Below are 16,504 nucleotides of genomic sequence, written 5' to 3'. Positions count from 1 at the left end.
ATCTGAGTACAGGCACATCCTTGGCTTTGTGCCACAAGTGAAAAATGACAAATCAAGAGCATGAGATCAGTTGTTAAAAAATTTTAATAGTAAAGTATTGCCAGTGCAATAGGCTGGTGTGAAGGGCAAAGACACTGCTTGCACAGTGTTATCCGGGGTGCTTGCCAGGGTGGGCGATGAACTCTGCACTGGCAGAGCCTGCAATGGCATTCTCCAGCTCCTGCTCTACGGGTTAATGGTGAGGGAGGAACCAGAAACCTCAGCAAGGTGCAGAATTCACAAGGCACAAACAAGCACACAGAGTGCAAGGGCAGCAGCCCCCAGCCTGCTTGGAAAGCTGCTTCATTTGGGCATTTGCTCTTGCAAGCTTGTGGCATTGCGTAGCTGCCAGAGTCCTGCAAACTGTACAAGGCAGGCTGTTTCTACAGTGAATACAGGTTTCTCTAGGGTGTGCAGCAAGGCAGAATTTAGCCCTTTAATATCAAACATTTAGGCACAAAGCACAAGGGAGCCTAGACCACTTTTAGCCATATTTGCAGCCTGATTTCTATGTGTTAATTTCTGAGCACAGTCACAGTAAGTGACATGTGCTCTTGCCGTGAGATACAAATTTTTACAGCCATCTCGGCATCCTTGGCATCACTGGAATCCAGGGGTTACCAAAGCAGGATCTTATTAACATCCTTGACCTGCAAAGATGTTCTCAAAGTGGTTTGGTCACTGGGATGGTTCCTCTGCTTCCCAACTTGGTGCACGAGGAATTCACTCATGCAGAGCTCAGTAGGCTCGAGGAAGCCCACAGGTCTGGTGAGGGCAAAGTGAGCAGTTAAACCCATGCTGCCCAGCCTGCTGTCAGATAGCAGACAGCAAACACCTGTGGGCTTTGTAATCACACCTCTGATGCCATACAGACATTGGCCAAAGCTTCCCTAGAGAGCCGAAGCCTGCCCCAGCCAAGGTGCAGAAGCAACAGCAAGCATGGCTGGGAAAGGAAACTTCAGGCAATAAAAGGCCATATGGAAAGTGTTTTGTTTAACTACACAAAGTGATGACAGCAGTGAGAGACAAGGATGTTTTAGATGCAGTTCTGTCAGTCTTAAGTTCAAACTCAGAACATACATGACAGCAGAAGTGCAACAGCAAGCATGTTACAGCCTCAGGGCTTCAGTGCCCTTACAGAGGGTAAAAAGGGGAGCGCCAGGGCTCGGGCTCTCTTCCCTGCGGCAGCATGAACACAAGGGATTTCAAGTCTGCACAGCACCACTGCCCGCCAGGAGCCACCTGAGAGCTTCTGGCCGTACTGCAGAGGGCGGCAGGGTCCTCACCAGTCCAGGCCCTCCTTCGGCGCCGAGGGCCTCGTGCTCTTCTCGCTGTAGAACTGCGCAAACCAGCGCCTGTGCTTCTGGATGCTCGCGTCCTCTCTGACCAGCAGCGGCTTAGGCAGGTACTGTTTGTTATTCCAGATGGTTATATCTCGCTCAAACTGGGGGGAGAAGGGTGGTGAGGAAACTGAATGAGCAGTTTTGTGCATGCTGCCTGCACACTAGGTTTATTTTTTAGCATTTCTTCCCAGTGGCCGGTGTGGGACTATTTTTAAACTGCAACACTGCTGCTCTCTGTCTGCAGTTAGCAGACATTTAGCCCATTGCAGCTCCCCAACGAGAAGCTACTTTCAGCTTAGACAGCCCCTGCCAGGGGATATACTGGAAAACGAATGGAGGTTGTGAAGGTAGGAGCAGCTCCACCTGAGATTTTTGATTTGTTGGGTAGCTCCAGCCAACCAGGGCACTATAAATTAAGCACAGGTGTCTTAAATTCCACTCAGACATGCACCCAGTAAGGTTTATGGAGTTTCCCTTCACAAAGACCTCTGCAAAAATAAGTGCTGCTTATTCGCATTAGTAACAATGCAAAATTTTAAACCATCATTTAAACAATACAAGCTAGCAAAGCTAGGTTTGATTTGGGGTAGGTTTTTGGCATCTGAAAATCATCTTTTGGCAATATTTACTGTGGTGCCCTCTGGTCAGACCAAATGGTTTCCATGCTTTAACCCCTGACAGAAGGGAATGACGTGAACTATTCTGACTGCTTAAAAGGGAGTTACAGGGATGAGAGAGTCAGATTTTTCTTGGTAGTGCCACCTGGTGTAATGAGCAACAGCCACGGGTTTCAAGTTGAGAAGTTCCAAATGGACAGTAAAAATAAAAATCAACGCTGTGGGTAGAGCAGTAATGGAATGGGTCACCCCGAAGGGGGCAGTCTCCTTTCAAGGCTCCTAGAGAACTCCATGCCTGACCTGAACTTGGCCATGGTCTTGCTCCAGGTGGGATTGGAGACATCCAGAAGGGCTCTCCCTCCACTTTTATGTATCCCTTTTTGTAAAGACCTGGAAAAAACTCTGTCAGGAGGGGCAAGAATTGCCAAATCTCATGATAATCTAACAGCAGGGATATTTCCTGGCACAGTTATCACTGAAGGATATTGGATGGTTTTAAAGTACCAGCCTGGGGTGCTGGAAATCTGGATGCAGTTATTAGAGCTTTCAAAGATGTCCTGCAACCCAGGAGAGGTGGCCTAACCCTTGTACCCCAGTTCCCCACCCACAGCAGATGGCTAGCATCTCTCCATCATCATAAACAGATGAGCCACTGCAGGGACCCTCTTCACTAAACCTTGAGTTTAGTTCTTCGGGCCCCTAAATTGGAAAGATCATGCCAAGCACTGAAAGGATCTTGCCCAAGCCTATTTTGCTCCCACATATCTCTGAGCCCACATGGGCTGGATGTTGCTTTATGCAACATCCAGCAAGCTCCAGGGGATCACCTTTCGCTGCTCTCCCTCAGAGGCCTTACCTGTATGCACTCTGCTCTCAGGATGAACTTGGGGACTATGGCCGGCACATTCTTCTGATAGTAGATTTTGTGGACCACGTTCTGCAGGAGAGGCTCCAGTGGTGTCACAGTCTGCAAGATGACCCCGTGGCCCAGGAAAGCGTGCTCAAAGATGAGGAAAACCAGCCCTGGCCCCACCTGCGGAGCAAGAGCACACCCTCAGGGGAGAGTGCCCAGCAGACCCACCGCCAGAACAGCAGCTCCAATGCCCTTGGTAGGGCAGGCTGCGCTGAGCAGGCAGGCAAGGACTTGTCCTCTTGGCCTACCGTGCCCTTCAGCTCAAGGGGTCACCCTGCTCTCAGATCCAGCAGGAAGGGGTAGTTCAGTCACATCCATGAGGTCTCCGCTCCTGCCAACACCGGCTTTCATTTGTGAGACAAGAAAGCACCCTGCCCTACCTGGTTGTGCAGCTCATGCTCACTGCTATTAATGCAACCTCCTGCCCTTGGCTTCTGCAAGCTACCTCACCGTGTTTGACCGCATAGGCTCACTTGGCAGGTAGGAAATATGGTCTTGTGTAAGTAAAAGTGACTGGTCAGGATGCAAGGGCAGCGGGGCCAGGCACCATGCCCATGGCTCACCAAGCCACCTGCCTTCCCTGGTGTCCATACAGGGCATTTCATGGCACGCGGGACATACCTGCCTGGCTGAAACCGACAAGTCCAGCAAGGGGAAGTGCTTCCCAAACACAGTTGCGGTGTGTTGGAGCAGCATGCGGGAGCAATGCTGGCTGGGCTCTGGCTCCGGCTGCCACTCGGCCTGGAGGGGTGGAGAAGGAGCGGCTCAGCCCAAGAGCCAGCGGTCAGGAACATGGGCTGAGGGGAGGTAGCATCGAGAGGGTGACTAAAGGGGGGCTGTGAAGGGCATCTAGAACTAAGCACAGATGAGGGAGTGAGGCTAAAACCGCTGAGATACAGAAAAGAGACTTGCAGACTGAGGGATGAGGCAGAAGAGATGAGGTAGGACTCAAGCACTGAGGCAGAAAGGGGACCTGGCCTCAGGGACCTCAACCTACTCACGGCCACGAGGGGACGTAGGGTCCTACCTTCCAGACGTGCTTCATAAAATCCCACACCTTGGACTTGGTGTATCTCAGATCGGATCCACTCAGAAAAGACGGTCCATGGAGAAAGGCCAGGTGAGCTGTGTCAGCCGCATTCTCAGGGATTTCCTGCCGGGGGGAACAATTTATCGCTGTGAGAGCTGACCTGGGCACGAGCTGCCCATCTGTAGCAGCAGCGCTGCAGCAGCAGTGGTGTGATTGCAGCACAGCCCAGGGCCCTCACCCCATGGCAAGAGGCAGCCCAGGGAGTGGAGGTGGGGTCTCAGCACTCACTGACCTGGGACCAGCTCTTAACTACTGTGTGAAATAATTTAATGTGCCACTAGAACATTCAACATTATTATTAAGCTCAAAGCAACCTAATCATGTTAACTTCTGTAGCCACACGTGCTGGGATGCCAAACAAGTCTTTCCTCTGGCCCTAGAACAATTGTAAGGAATGAAGCATTTTTGTGTTTGTGATCCTAGACTGGATTTCCCATATTTTAAACGAGTGTAAACCTCTAAACCCCACCAGCCTGCCCACATCAGGTCACTTGTTGAGGTTTTAACTGCTTTGTTACTCAAGTACACCACCTCTCCTGCAGCTTGGCAAGTAGCACGGACTGGCCATAGCACAGACTTGTGTGCAGTGGTTCACTTCTGCTTACGGCCACAAAACTTCTCCCTTTTCCAGCCTCATTTCCACGAAGACAACAGAAACTGCAGCCATTTTGTTTGGCTTGGCACATTTGTCAGCATATGGTGGTGATTATGAACATCGACAGCAAAATAACCGTGCGTTTCCATTTCTGTCATCGGTGAGTTGAAAAGCCTTCTGAAGCTAAGTGCTGCAATCCTTGAAGAATCTTTTTTTAAAATTACATCGGATATAGGTCAAAGCAAATTAATAGATTCCCTTTAAGTGCCACCCAGGACATCTGTTGTCTCTCAAACAGCCCATGGACCCCCACATATGGGGAACATCTGCCACGTTCTCAGTATAGGGCGCAGTGATGCATTCCTAGGTGTTGGCTCTGCTGGCAGCAGCAGCTGCCCAGTGGCACTGGGTTAACTGGGAGACGATGCCCATTAACGTGTCATCTGGGAGGAGACATCCCTGAACTGGACTCCAGCAGAGGACCCAGCCCCAGACATGCCCTATGTGCTGCCCCAGTGCTACCTGGATGTGGGCATCCACAAAGTGCTCCGTCTGTCCCCGAAACACCCACTCCTTGGCGGCAATCTGCGGCTGCTCGGGCACAGCCCACGTCGGGCCGGTCTCGTCGCAGTGGTACCAGAGCAGCAGCATCCCGTTCACCTCGCAGCATGGCCACGTCCGGACCTTGGCAAAATCTGGCACTGCAGGGAAAGAAAGGAATTGGATTAACGCAGCGTTTCTGAGTGCTGAAGGTCACCTTGTCCTGGACTATGGCTCAGAGCTCATTTTATGGGCAGTATTAATGTGGCACAAGCTCCCTGGTGACATTTGTCAGTCTGCTGAAAGATTACAGCCCCTTAATTTCACAGAAGTGTTTGCCTTGATGAGTCTCATTTCAGTGGTATCTTTTGCGGGTCCCTTCAGGAGGCAGGAGGGATAGCTGCCCTGCAGCCTACTATCGCTACTCAAAACCATTTAAACAAGTAAAAGGCTGCGTCAACTAACCCTCAAGTTTCAGTGAGCTAAAAAGCAATGGTTTTAGGTGGACAGAGAGTAAAACCAGCTTACACCCCTGAGTTCAAGTCATTCTGATACAATACAGCAATACCATGGGGTGCTTTAAGAATAGATCTGCACTTTCCAGCCTTCCCACTGAAATGCCTTTTGATATTTACATTTACTTGATTGTCAGAAAACTCAATGGGAAGGCTTTTGCTTTCATTACTTTTTTTCCTCTAGTTTGCAGACAGGTGTCTACAACCACTTGGGAAGCCAAATAACAGGAGAAATTATGTTTCTCTGTCAATCACTGAATGTCAGAAGAGGCAGGAGGAGACCATCGGTACCACTTACAATCTCAAAACCTGGCTTTTTGGGTAGGATTCATCTCACTGAACGGGGCTTTGCCAGCCCCATGCAGAGGCCTGGAGCCATGCTGGGCTCTGCAGCTCCCTGCCTGGCTGCCGGAGCTGCCCCTCGGGGCCCCTGGAATCCCCCCACCGCAGCGCCCTGTGGGCACGCAGGCAGCTTCTCTGTCTGTTTAAATCAACCTGACCTGTCCGGGCTGAACTGGCAGCTGGGCAGCTCTTTGCAATTCTGTTCTCTTCATAAAACACGGTAATCATGACTCTGAATAAGGCAGTTTCCTATGAAACAATACATTTTGGCAAGTATGTGTGTATGTCCAAAATATTCGTTCTCATTTTGTAATGAAACACATCTTTACTCATTACTTGGAATCAAATTTTTCATCCAAATGCAGCTCCCGAGTGAGCATATAGGGAAAAAAAAAAAAAAGAAGAAGAAGAAGAATTGCAGTTTGATGCAATCTATAAGCTGTTTATCTTATCACATATGGAGAGTATGATTTTTCCACTTCTGGAAAAATAGACTGTTTAGTAGAAAGACTGAGTTTTGCTGCTACTCGGTGCTTTCATTGCTATCCCAATCAATCCCAATCAGAGGAAATCGACCTTCTAAGGGAAATTAGGAATCACAATCCAAAGCAGAATTCAAAGTAAACTACTGGTTTCAGCCACATTTAGAGTTGGTAATTTATTTCAATTAATGCAAATAATTGTTACGTGTGAACTTTAAGTAAGATGTTTTCCCTACACAATCACCGCAAACCATGTCTAAAGACCCGTCTACCATCTAACATGTGCAAGGGCACTGGAACACTGTGTCACAACACGGACAACCCAGGAGGAGAATTAGGGCGCTGCAAAAAACAGGGAAGCGGGGGGGGGGGGGGGGGGGGGGGGGGGCATGGTGAGTTATTATGAAGCCCACTTTTCCTTACTGAAATATTTTTTAGGACGATGCCCAGGGCACTAACAGTACTGCAGGTGCTTTCTGCAGACCTGGGAAAGGTTCACCTTTTTCAGCATATGGGATGCTGGCGCATTTTCCGTCTTCTCCTCGAAACTGCCAGCCGTGAAAGGGGCACTCGATGCAGTCGCCCACGACGCGCCCACCGGCAGCGAGGTTGGCACCGAGGTGAGGGCAGTAAGCGTCCACCACATGGGCCTGGCCGTCCTGGGTGCGGAACGCAGCGAGCTGCTCTCCTGCAGAAAGACGGGGTCACCGGCATGTCCCTAAAGCCAGCAGCCCCGGGCAGGGGCAGGTGGGCTCGGGGATCCGGGACCAGGGACCCAGCCCCGTCCGCGCAGCCACCAGGGGACACCGGGCGGCCGCAGCAGCGGTCCCCAAACCCGCACGGCTCCCACCCTCTGCACCCTTTCTCTGGGCTGTCAGAGCCGGTTACAGCTGCAGGAGAAAAGGCACCTCCTCAGGAATGTGTAAAGATGCTCCCTCTGCTAAAGAGGGGCTCCAGGTAGAGCAGAGCAGCGGCTGCATGTAGAGAGATTCCTGTCCCTTTGCCCAAGATGTCTAGAGGAGAGCGTGGGCTCGTGAATTTCAGGAAAATCTGGCTGAAAGGAGAAGCCCTTTATCTGTTTGCTCTTGACTTCCAAGAGCCGCATGCACCCCAGCCCAGCAGCTCAGCACAGAATCGCTTCCTCAAGCAGGGCCGGCTGAGCCAGAGCCCCGTCACCTCCCCGGCAGGGGGGTTCTTGCTAAGCAAAAGGCAGCTCCTGCCCCAGCCAGCTCTGTGCAGGGAGGGATGGAGCCAGCGCTGGCAGAGCTGGGGCTGCATTGCCCCGATACCCAGACTTGCTTTGCTCTGCTGCTGGGCCAAGTTCCTTCTGCCCCGATGCAATGTGAGGTTTGCCCTGCTGATATCTGTCTCTGCTCACTGGGATCACACTCCTCCTCCCTGGCCCCAGGGCAGCACCCTGCTAGCTCAGCAAAAAACTCTTGCAAAGTTTGCCCTGGCTTCTGGAGAGACAGGCTGTGCCCATGCTGTAGCCGTAGGTCTGTTCATGGCACACGTGGCTGTGCGAGGAGGCCGTGACTGCGCTGTGTGCCATGCCATCACCTCCAAGATTGCTCTGCCCCAAGGGACAGACCTGGTGCCAGGAGCTTTCCTGGCACAGCGCGAGCTGCTCCTGTGCAGCTGCACGCCTCGGTGCTGCGGCACCATGCCGTGGGAGCAGGGCTGCTCGTCGGGACCTGGCCTGAGAGCAAGGCTGGACCTGTCCCCTGCATCCTCTCGAGTTGTGTCCTAGCTGGTCTGGGGGCTCGGAAGCATGCTGGGGGCTGTTCATATGGATGCAGCCAGTGAGTTAAAGGCTGGGGTGCTCCAGGGTCCTCTCTTCCATACTATGCGCCATGCAGTGCATGTGTATTAACCCACCAGCTTGTGAAATCTGATTATTATAGCTGGTACTGTACCTTAGCACTCAAACAGTAAAAAATGAGACCAAACTGAAGTCCAAAGACCAAACTAAGCTTCTGTCCATGTTTTCCCAGACAGCCACATTGATGACCAGTGACACACTGTGAGCTACACAAAGCTACTTCCTTTGGTTTTGTGTCCTGGGCAAAGAAAACAAAACAGTGAAAACTTCCCCAGCCTTCAAACCTAGAAAAGGTTATTTCTGCCACCTGGCAGAAAAGCATGGTTTTACTGCAATGCCTGGAGGTGTCTCCTTATCCAGGACGCCTGGCGCTGCTGCCTTGCTGGAAGGCGCTGGTACCTCTGCTGGCAGCTGGTGAAGGGAGTGGAGGTGCCGGAGGCGCAGGTCCTTCCCCCTGCTCCAGGCAGCAACCAGTCATTCCTCAGCATCAGCATTTTCTCCTATCACCAATCCACCTCTTTGCCTGACCTGAATTTCAGAGCAAAGGGGGGCTATGCCAGGAGAGGTTTCTGCCCATGCAGCTGTTGGAGGTGACAGAGTCACTGGGAGCAGTGGTGCAGGAGTGGTGCTGGGCAGGTCAGAGTGGGGCACTGGGAGCCTGGGCTCCTGGGGGGTCCCGAGGAACAGCCCTGCACCCTGGTGCTTTGCCCAGGAAGGTCCCACCTCTAGAGCTTTCCTTCTTACAGTTAGTCTGGAGCTCATCTGCCGTGGAGAGCTGAAGGGGTGCCTGTGGCCAGAGCCTTGCGGGGCTGCCTGGACTCCTCTCCTGGGACTCCTGAGCTAGCACTGCTTTCATCTCCAGCCTTTGAACTCCGGAGCCAGCAGAGCCAGAGGAGAAGCTGATCTTTGCTTAGGGTGGTGCATCAAATCTGATGTCTCCCCATGTGGGAGGACAATATCCCAGCCTAATATATGCTAAGAAACTCTGTTGTAAATGAATATCTAGAACCTAAGAGCCACATACAGGCACAGATGTTTTCCTGTGAAATTAGTCTATTTTCTTCATGGAAAATGAATGGCAATTATGGCAGGAATAACACATGGCACAGAAAGAGACACAAGGTCATCGTGCAGTTCTTGGCTGGGGACGCAGAAGCTGGGAGAGAGCCCAGAGGACTCACTCAGGGGCTTTGCTGCACAGGAGCCTCCCCTGGGGTCTGAGCAGCTTCACTGCAGCAAGCCCCAGGCAGCAGAGCTGCAGGACACAGCAGCCCTCAGGGGAGCCTGGGGCTTTCCTGCATGCTCCATGCTGTGGTTTGGAACGTACCTGGTCCCCAAGGTCAGGTCCTGCAGGGACCAAGTCAAGAGATTTTGCTTCATCCCCTCTTGCTCACTGTCTCTGGAGCAGGGCCACATTTCAAGGCTATGCTCAGAGACTCTATCCCAGATAAATTAAACACAGACTTGGAAGCTTTGGGTTGTTTAACTTTCTTATTTACTGATAGTCTTCCTGGCACCAGTAAACTACTATCATGCTGCGATGTGAAATGATTTTACTTGCACATTTTAGCCAGACCTGGAGGACTGGGTGCCAGGGCCCAGGCTTCAGGTAGACGATGAAGGGATGCAACTGATAGGCTGGCAAGGGCTCTCCAGGATGTACATATTGAACTGGAAAGTTCCCATCACACAAAGAAACAAAACATCACAGGAGAAGATGGCTCTTGAAAACAGATCTAAAAAAAAACAACACCACCACTGACTCTGACGGACTTCAATGCAGAAACCTCCTTTATGATGAGGAAGGCACCTGAACAAGTCCCAAACCATCTTCAAGGCAAAAGGACCCTGGACAACCTAGGAGACCTTTCTGGATGTGGCTGTGAGACCTGATCTGCCCCAGGACAGGGGGAGCTGTGAGCACAGCAGTGCCTGGGAGGGGAACCCAGGCAGTGAGGTGCCCTGCTGTCCCAGAAGAAGCCCAGAGGGGTGCCCTGCACACGCACAGTGAGCCTGTGCCACAATGCCGCAGCTGGGGTACCTGGTGCCTGTGGAAAAGCCGAGGCTGTGCCATGCTTGGTGCCCTCATCTGGGTGCTGCATGGGGTGCCCCAGAAGGGATGCCCCAACAGAGATGCCTCAGTGCCACAGCAGAGACCACAGCAGAGATGCTCAGGCAGAGATGTCCTGCACACTGGCAACGGCCAGGGCAGGGAGCCAGCATGGGTGCTGGCAGGGATGGCCCAGTGCCCTGGCAGGATGCCCCCGCAGGGTGCCCAGCGCCCTGGTGAGGATGCCCAGGTGAGGGTGTCCTTGTGCCCCCACAGAGACACCCAGGCAGGGATGTCCCTGTGCGCAAGGAGGGATGCCCCCATTCCCCGGTGGAGTGGAGATATCTGGGATGCCCCGGTGGGGATACCCTGGTGGGGATGCCCTGCTGGGGATGCAGCGGGGCTGCCCCGGTGCCCCAGTGCAGACGCCCGGGGCAGGGATGTCCCGGGGGCCCGTCAGGGATGCCCGCCGTGCCGTGCCAGTGCCCTGGCCGAGACACCCATCAGGGGTGTCCCCACTCCGGCGGGGATGCCCGGGCACGGGCACGGCGCTGTCCCGGCGGGGACGCCGGCGGGGATGCCCAGCAGCCTGGCCAGCATCCCGGGCCCGGGGAACGGGGACGCCCGTCGGGGACTCACCGAGCAGGGCGAGGCTGCGGACGGTCCCGGGGGGCAGCTGCGCGGAGTCGAGGACTCGATACCAGCCGTTGGGGTACGGCGGCGGCCGGGCGCCGGGGCGGCGGGGGCGGCGGGGGCGGCGGGGGGCCGGGGCCGGCAGGGAGCCCACCTCCCCGCGGCCCCGCCGCAGCGCCAGAGGCCGGCAGCAGCCCGGCAGCACGACGAGCAGGAGGAGGAGGAGGAGGAGGAAGAGCCGGAGGAAGAGCAGCGCCCCGCTCCCCAGCCCCGCCGCCAGCAGCTCCGCTCCGCACCACCCGCTCCCCATAGCGCGCCCGGCCCCGCCGCCGCCGCCCCTTATAGCGCGGCCGGCCCCGCCCGGCTGGGGCTGGGGAGGGGGAGCTCGGGGGGGCTGGGGGGCAGCTCACACCCCCGGCACCCCTCAGGCACCCCCGGGCTGCGGCGGCTGACGATTCGTATGGCTCAGCCCCCCGAGGGCTGCGAGGTGCACAGCAAAGAGTCACAGCAAGACAAAATCACAGTCACTGAGTCACGGAGTCACAGAACTATGGAGTAACGGAACTGTAGAATCACAGAACCACAGAACGGTTTGGGTTGGAAGGGACCTTAAACCCCATCCAGTTCCAACCCCTGCCATGGGACCCCAGCCTGGCCTTGGGCACTGCCAGGGATGGGGCAACCACAGCTCCTCTGGGCAGCCTGGGCCAGCGTGTCACCTCCCTCATTGTGTAAAATTTCTACCCTACATCTAACCAAAATCTCCCCTCTTTTACTTTACAACCATTCCCCTTTGTCCTATCATCATCTGCTTGAGTAAAAAGAGGCAGTGAGCACAAGTTGCTGCAAAGGGAACTCCACTTCCACAGAAGGAAAAGTTTGTCCCAGAAGGAGCAGTACAAATTCTGTTCGATAGGTTATTTAGATCGATGCATACCACACCACCCTCCTGAGCTGCTATCTCGTTCCCAGAAAGATGGGGCCGGTGTTGGGGCTGGCTGTGACAGCGGCTGCCTGACAGCACTCTGATGTGTCCCTTGGAGTCCGAGGACAGCTCAGAGAGTTGTAAGTGCAGGAAAAGGAAGGGATGCTCTCGTGCAGAGAGAATAAATCAGGGCCAAGGAAAGATCAGGTTACTTAAGCATTTACAGCTTGCTGTAGAGTGAGGTAGGGAATTAAAGCTTGATTTAGTCCTAAGAATTGTACAGTTCAAGAGGCACCTGCAGAAAGCCCACCTGCTGCCCATCACGTAGATATAGCCAGGGATTTCCAGGCATAGAAACAACCCCCCAAACCCTACATAGTACTAAGTAACTGAAAAGGGAAAAGCACACAGAAATGGAGCATCTGGCTGAAGCAAAATCAGCAACCAAAAACGTGAATTCAGACAGGTTGAAAGGCCTGAAGACCCCTAACTAAAGGTTCAGGTAAATATATCTGACCTACTGGAAACCTTTTCTAGAGGAGAGTGCCAGTGCAGCTATGCAGGAGATTGAATACCCCAGAGGGAAGTGAACAGACATCCCTAAGAGAGGGGCGGGTTGCAAGTCCTGTCCGAATGAGGATAAGGAAGAACAACGAACAAGGAAGAACAAGTGAAATATCTAGTCAAAATAGGGCCAGACAAAGAGGGATTTTCAAGAGTAACTTACTAAGGGCATAAAAGCACGTAATAAATACATCCGCAGTGCTGAAACAGAGACTTGATGGCAGTTTGGGGATTGGCAGACCAAGGACTCTTCGCACTGTGCTGGGCAAGTCCACCAGACACTGTAGTGAAGGGGCTCTCAGGCACAGGAATGAGTATGCTCCATTGAGGAAGGGTCAACAGCACATTTCTAAGTAGAATCCGTGTCTCACCAAGAGAGCTTAGGACTCAACACACAGCTGAACAAGTTCATGCTTTGTTCACTTGGACTTTCAAGACACTTCCTCTAAGACCTGCTGCAAAAGGCTCTTAAATAAGCCCGAAGTAACAGGAGAGGAATCCTCTTTGCTTCTTTAATTGGTGAGAAGACAGGAAACAAGTAAAAGGAACAAATGCTCAGCTGTTACAATGGAGAGTGGGGATCTGCATTTGTATCTGCCTATTCATGAAGAAACTGAGAAACAGGATAAACAGATCTCTAAATCACCTGATTAAGATGGTTCTGAATTATTCACTACAGTAAAATGTAAAGTTGACTATGAACTACTGCAAAATAAACCCTACAAATCTCTCAGTGACTGGCAGGCAAACAGCAGTGCCTGCCATTGAAATGTAGTGCATGTGGCGAAGACCCACAGGAGACGGTTAGCTATTAATTGGCACTTGGAAAGCGATCGGCACATTACTTGACTTGGTCTCTGAATACATCCGATCACTGTTCCACTCAGCTCAAAAAGACAAATGCAACGCTAGGAATAATTAGCATTAGTGCTTTTGTAGACATGGTGATCTAAGCATATAAGAGGGGCAAGGTCCATAGAGAACAATAAAATTTTCTGTTAGATGCTCTGATACAGTTGGAAAAATAGTTCATGAGCTTTGAGGCATAATAGCCCTCCTTCGAGAATAATTAGGAATGTAATTGGGAACAGAGCACGAAACCATCTGCACGTCTGGTGAACTGCAAGGTGCATGTAATGGTGGCCACCTCATCTTGCATGGAGTAAACCTAGAGGAGATACCGAGAAATGAGGGCTGTGATCAGAAGCAGGGAATGGCAGCCGCAGGAGGCGTGAGAAGAACAAATACTTGAAGTCTTGAAAATCAGAAGACAATTGACACACCCATTATCAGTCCCTGAACTAGATAGGTCTCAATCTAGGACTTTCCTTTTAAGCTCATATTTCACCCCTTTCCAAGTCTGAAGGAATTTCTGATTGGGCAGAAGTGGGTCCAGCAGGAGGGAAGTGAGAAAACAAAAGGACAAATGGCAACACGGGGAGTCCAGGGGTGCTGGTGGGACACAGAATTCCGGCAGCTGGGCACAGCTGGGGGGCTCCACGGGAACCTCTGCTTCTACAGACCGGGGCAGGGAGCAGGAGTGGAACAGCCCATGGTGTATGAAGGCAGTTCTGAGCAGTACAGACAGCACAAGAGCCACTTATAGATGGACTTAAAGGGTCCAGGAGAGGACGTGGGGTGTTCCCGGGTGGCACAACAGCAGAAGCACCCAGGAGCTGCTTGAGCAGCACAGAACCTCTGTGCCCACACGGGGTGTGAGGCTGTGCCTTGTGTCCTCCTCTTCCTGGGTGCCTGGCTCTAGGGTGGGGGACGAGCAGTACTGGGATGAAACAGCCCAGGCTGGAGGGGAAAAAAAAGTTCAGTGCAGGAATTTCCCTTTCATTCTTTGTATGCAATTTTAGGATAAATTACGAGTTTTTTGACTGGTAATGTAGCAACCTCAGCTATACTAAATAATTTGTTTGGGATTTGAAGTAGTGTGTATAGTGCTGAAAGCCTTTCACCATGTACAAAACCCTGATTCTGCATGCTCCCGAGTTTGTTGAGCTACCTATCCAAGACTGAACTCCGTCAGTCCCTACGCTGGATACATAAATGAGCAGTGGTTATGGTACAGAGGATTCCTTTGTTTCCAGAGACAGAAAACATAAAGTTTAGCTCTGTCAATAAATAAATAAATAAATAAATAAAAAGTAAAGGAAGAATGTGGTGTTTGGCTGATATTAGAAATCTTTGTATTGGGTTGGACTTTCTAGCAGGTTTCTGCATTAGAGCAGAGGTGGGTCTTGATGTGGTGTTCAAAATCGGAAAAAAAGGGCAATTCATGGGATTGCAGGAGGGGAATGAAGCCTTGGAGAAGGGGGTTGCTGGTCACAAAGTCTCTCAATGACATTTTTCATCAAATAAGGGTTCTACCTGTGTGTTCATCTTTCCAGGAAGCCTACCTCGAGACTGTGCTTCTTGCTTTCCAGATGCACTATGCAGTGCGTGCATTATGTGAGTGCACCTCTAGGGGAGGAGATAAGGAAAAAACTGTTTTCTTCAAAACCAACACAGTTTCACCTAGTCTCATCATGTTTTTCTTTATTTTTAGGCTGGTTTCATAATCAAACAAAACTTGTGCAATCAGTCCTCAATGTGTCCTCAGGAATAAGGTTTTGATCTCCTTGCAAATATCAATCACGCATGACAGGAGGGCACAGCCCTCCAGAGGGGCATGTCTGTTGTCACATTCCTGTGCTCTGGATTTTGTGTTTGAGCCCTAACCCACCAATTATCTGTTCTGGCACACGGAGGAGCACACCCGGGATCCCGCTCCAGCCTGCCAGCTGGCTCTGGGGTGAGGCACATCAAGTGCAGCAAAAAGCCTGGTGCCACACGGCTTCTGCCCCTGCTTGCCATACTGACACAACTGGGCCAGCTCTGGCGTCGTCAGGCTTACTCAGCATTCTCCAGAGCTATTCCTGAGGCTGTATGCCTCACACTCATTATGCCTGGTGTCTTTAAAAAAGCCACATAGGGCAAGTTGGAAAGCAGCCCCCTAATTTTTCTGTTCTCCCCGGGTGAGGAGCATTCACATGGGAGTTGCACAGGGTGGGAAGCCCCTGGAGCGAGTTAAACATTCACAGGGATATGAACATTTCCCAGCAATATCATGAAGCCGAGAGAACTGAGGTGTCCTAGGCAGACACATGCCATGGAATCACAGAATCAGAGAATGGTTTGGGTGGAAGGGACCTTTTTGAAGGTGATCTGGTCCCCTCCAGGGACACCTCCCACTAGATTGGGTGCTCAGAGCCCTGTCCATCCTGACTTTGAACTCTTCCAATGATGAGGCATCCACAGCTTTTCCGGGCTCGTTCCAGTGTCCCACTGCCCTCATCATAAAAAAATGTCTTCCTTATGTCTAACTTAAATTTACACTCTTTCACGCCTAAAACCATTACCCCTTGTTCTGTCACTACAGCCCCTGGTAAAAAGTCTTTCTCCACCTTTCTTATTAAGCCCCCTTCATCTTTTGAAAGGCTGCAATGAGGTCTCCCCAGAGCCTTTTCTTCTCCAGGCTGAACAGCCCCAACTCTTCCAGCCTTTCTTCACAGGCAGGGTGTGGGGGCATCACAGAGCGGGGCTGCAGGAGGTGAGGGGAGCTCTGAGCGCTGTGACGAGCTCCTGGGAGGGAGCTGGAAGGCTCAGGGATGCAGGTGAAGGGGGGTCTGCCGAGGAGATGTGTGCTGCCTTCTCCCAAAAGCAGGCTTCAGGAGTGCGGAGGTGGGAACCATTGCATATTTCTGCACCCATCACTGTGAAGACAATGTCCTGCTTTGAGGACAGTTGGCTCTGGAGGTGTTACAATTTCTGGAGTGCCACATTGTTCATTGGCACGTTTTTCCTTCCCTCTTTTCAGCTTCATCCCACCCCAAAGACGCTGGGCATGCCCCGATGTCTTGCTCTCCATTTGACAAGGCACAACCTCTGCCTACAAGGAGCCTGTCACCACCTGCAGTCACACCTGCCTGGAGACCCTTGTACAGTCCTTGTAGAGAATTTTGGCCCTCCAGCATGCCTCCAGCTCC

At 52.1% G+C, this 16,504-nt stretch overlaps 1 protein-coding gene across 2 annotated transcripts; it reads right to left on the bottom strand.

The window, feature by feature from the left end:
• Positions 1-66: 66 nt before the first annotated feature.
• LOC310884988 (cholesterol 7-desaturase nvd-like) lies at positions 67-11,306 on the bottom strand. 2 transcript variants are annotated; one of them, XM_083807668.1, is made up of 7 exons: positions 10,988-11,306; positions 6,976-7,164; positions 5,120-5,298; positions 3,940-4,065; positions 3,534-3,653; positions 2,856-3,032; positions 67-1,483 (listed from the first exon to the last, which is right to left on the bottom strand). In XM_083807668.1, the coding sequence occupies exons 1-7, from the start codon at positions 11,289-11,291 to the stop codon at positions 1,322-1,324; spliced, it is 1,257 nt and encodes a 418-aa protein (XP_083663794.1). In that variant the 5' UTR covers positions 11,292-11,306; the 3' UTR covers positions 67-1,321. The 2 variants fall into 2 exon arrangements, with proteins under 2 accessions (XP_083663794.1, XP_083663795.1); XM_083807669.1 differs by lacking the exon at positions 6,976-7,164.
• Between the last annotated feature and the right edge of the window lie 5,198 nt (positions 11,307-16,504).

This window comes from Anser anser, assembly GCF_964211835.1.
Source record: "Anser anser genome assembly, chromosome: 21".
In the NCBI taxonomy this organism is placed as follows: domain Eukaryota; kingdom Metazoa; phylum Chordata; class Aves; order Anseriformes; family Anatidae; genus Anser; species Anser anser.
This window is presented reverse-complemented; position numbering and strand designations above follow the sequence as displayed.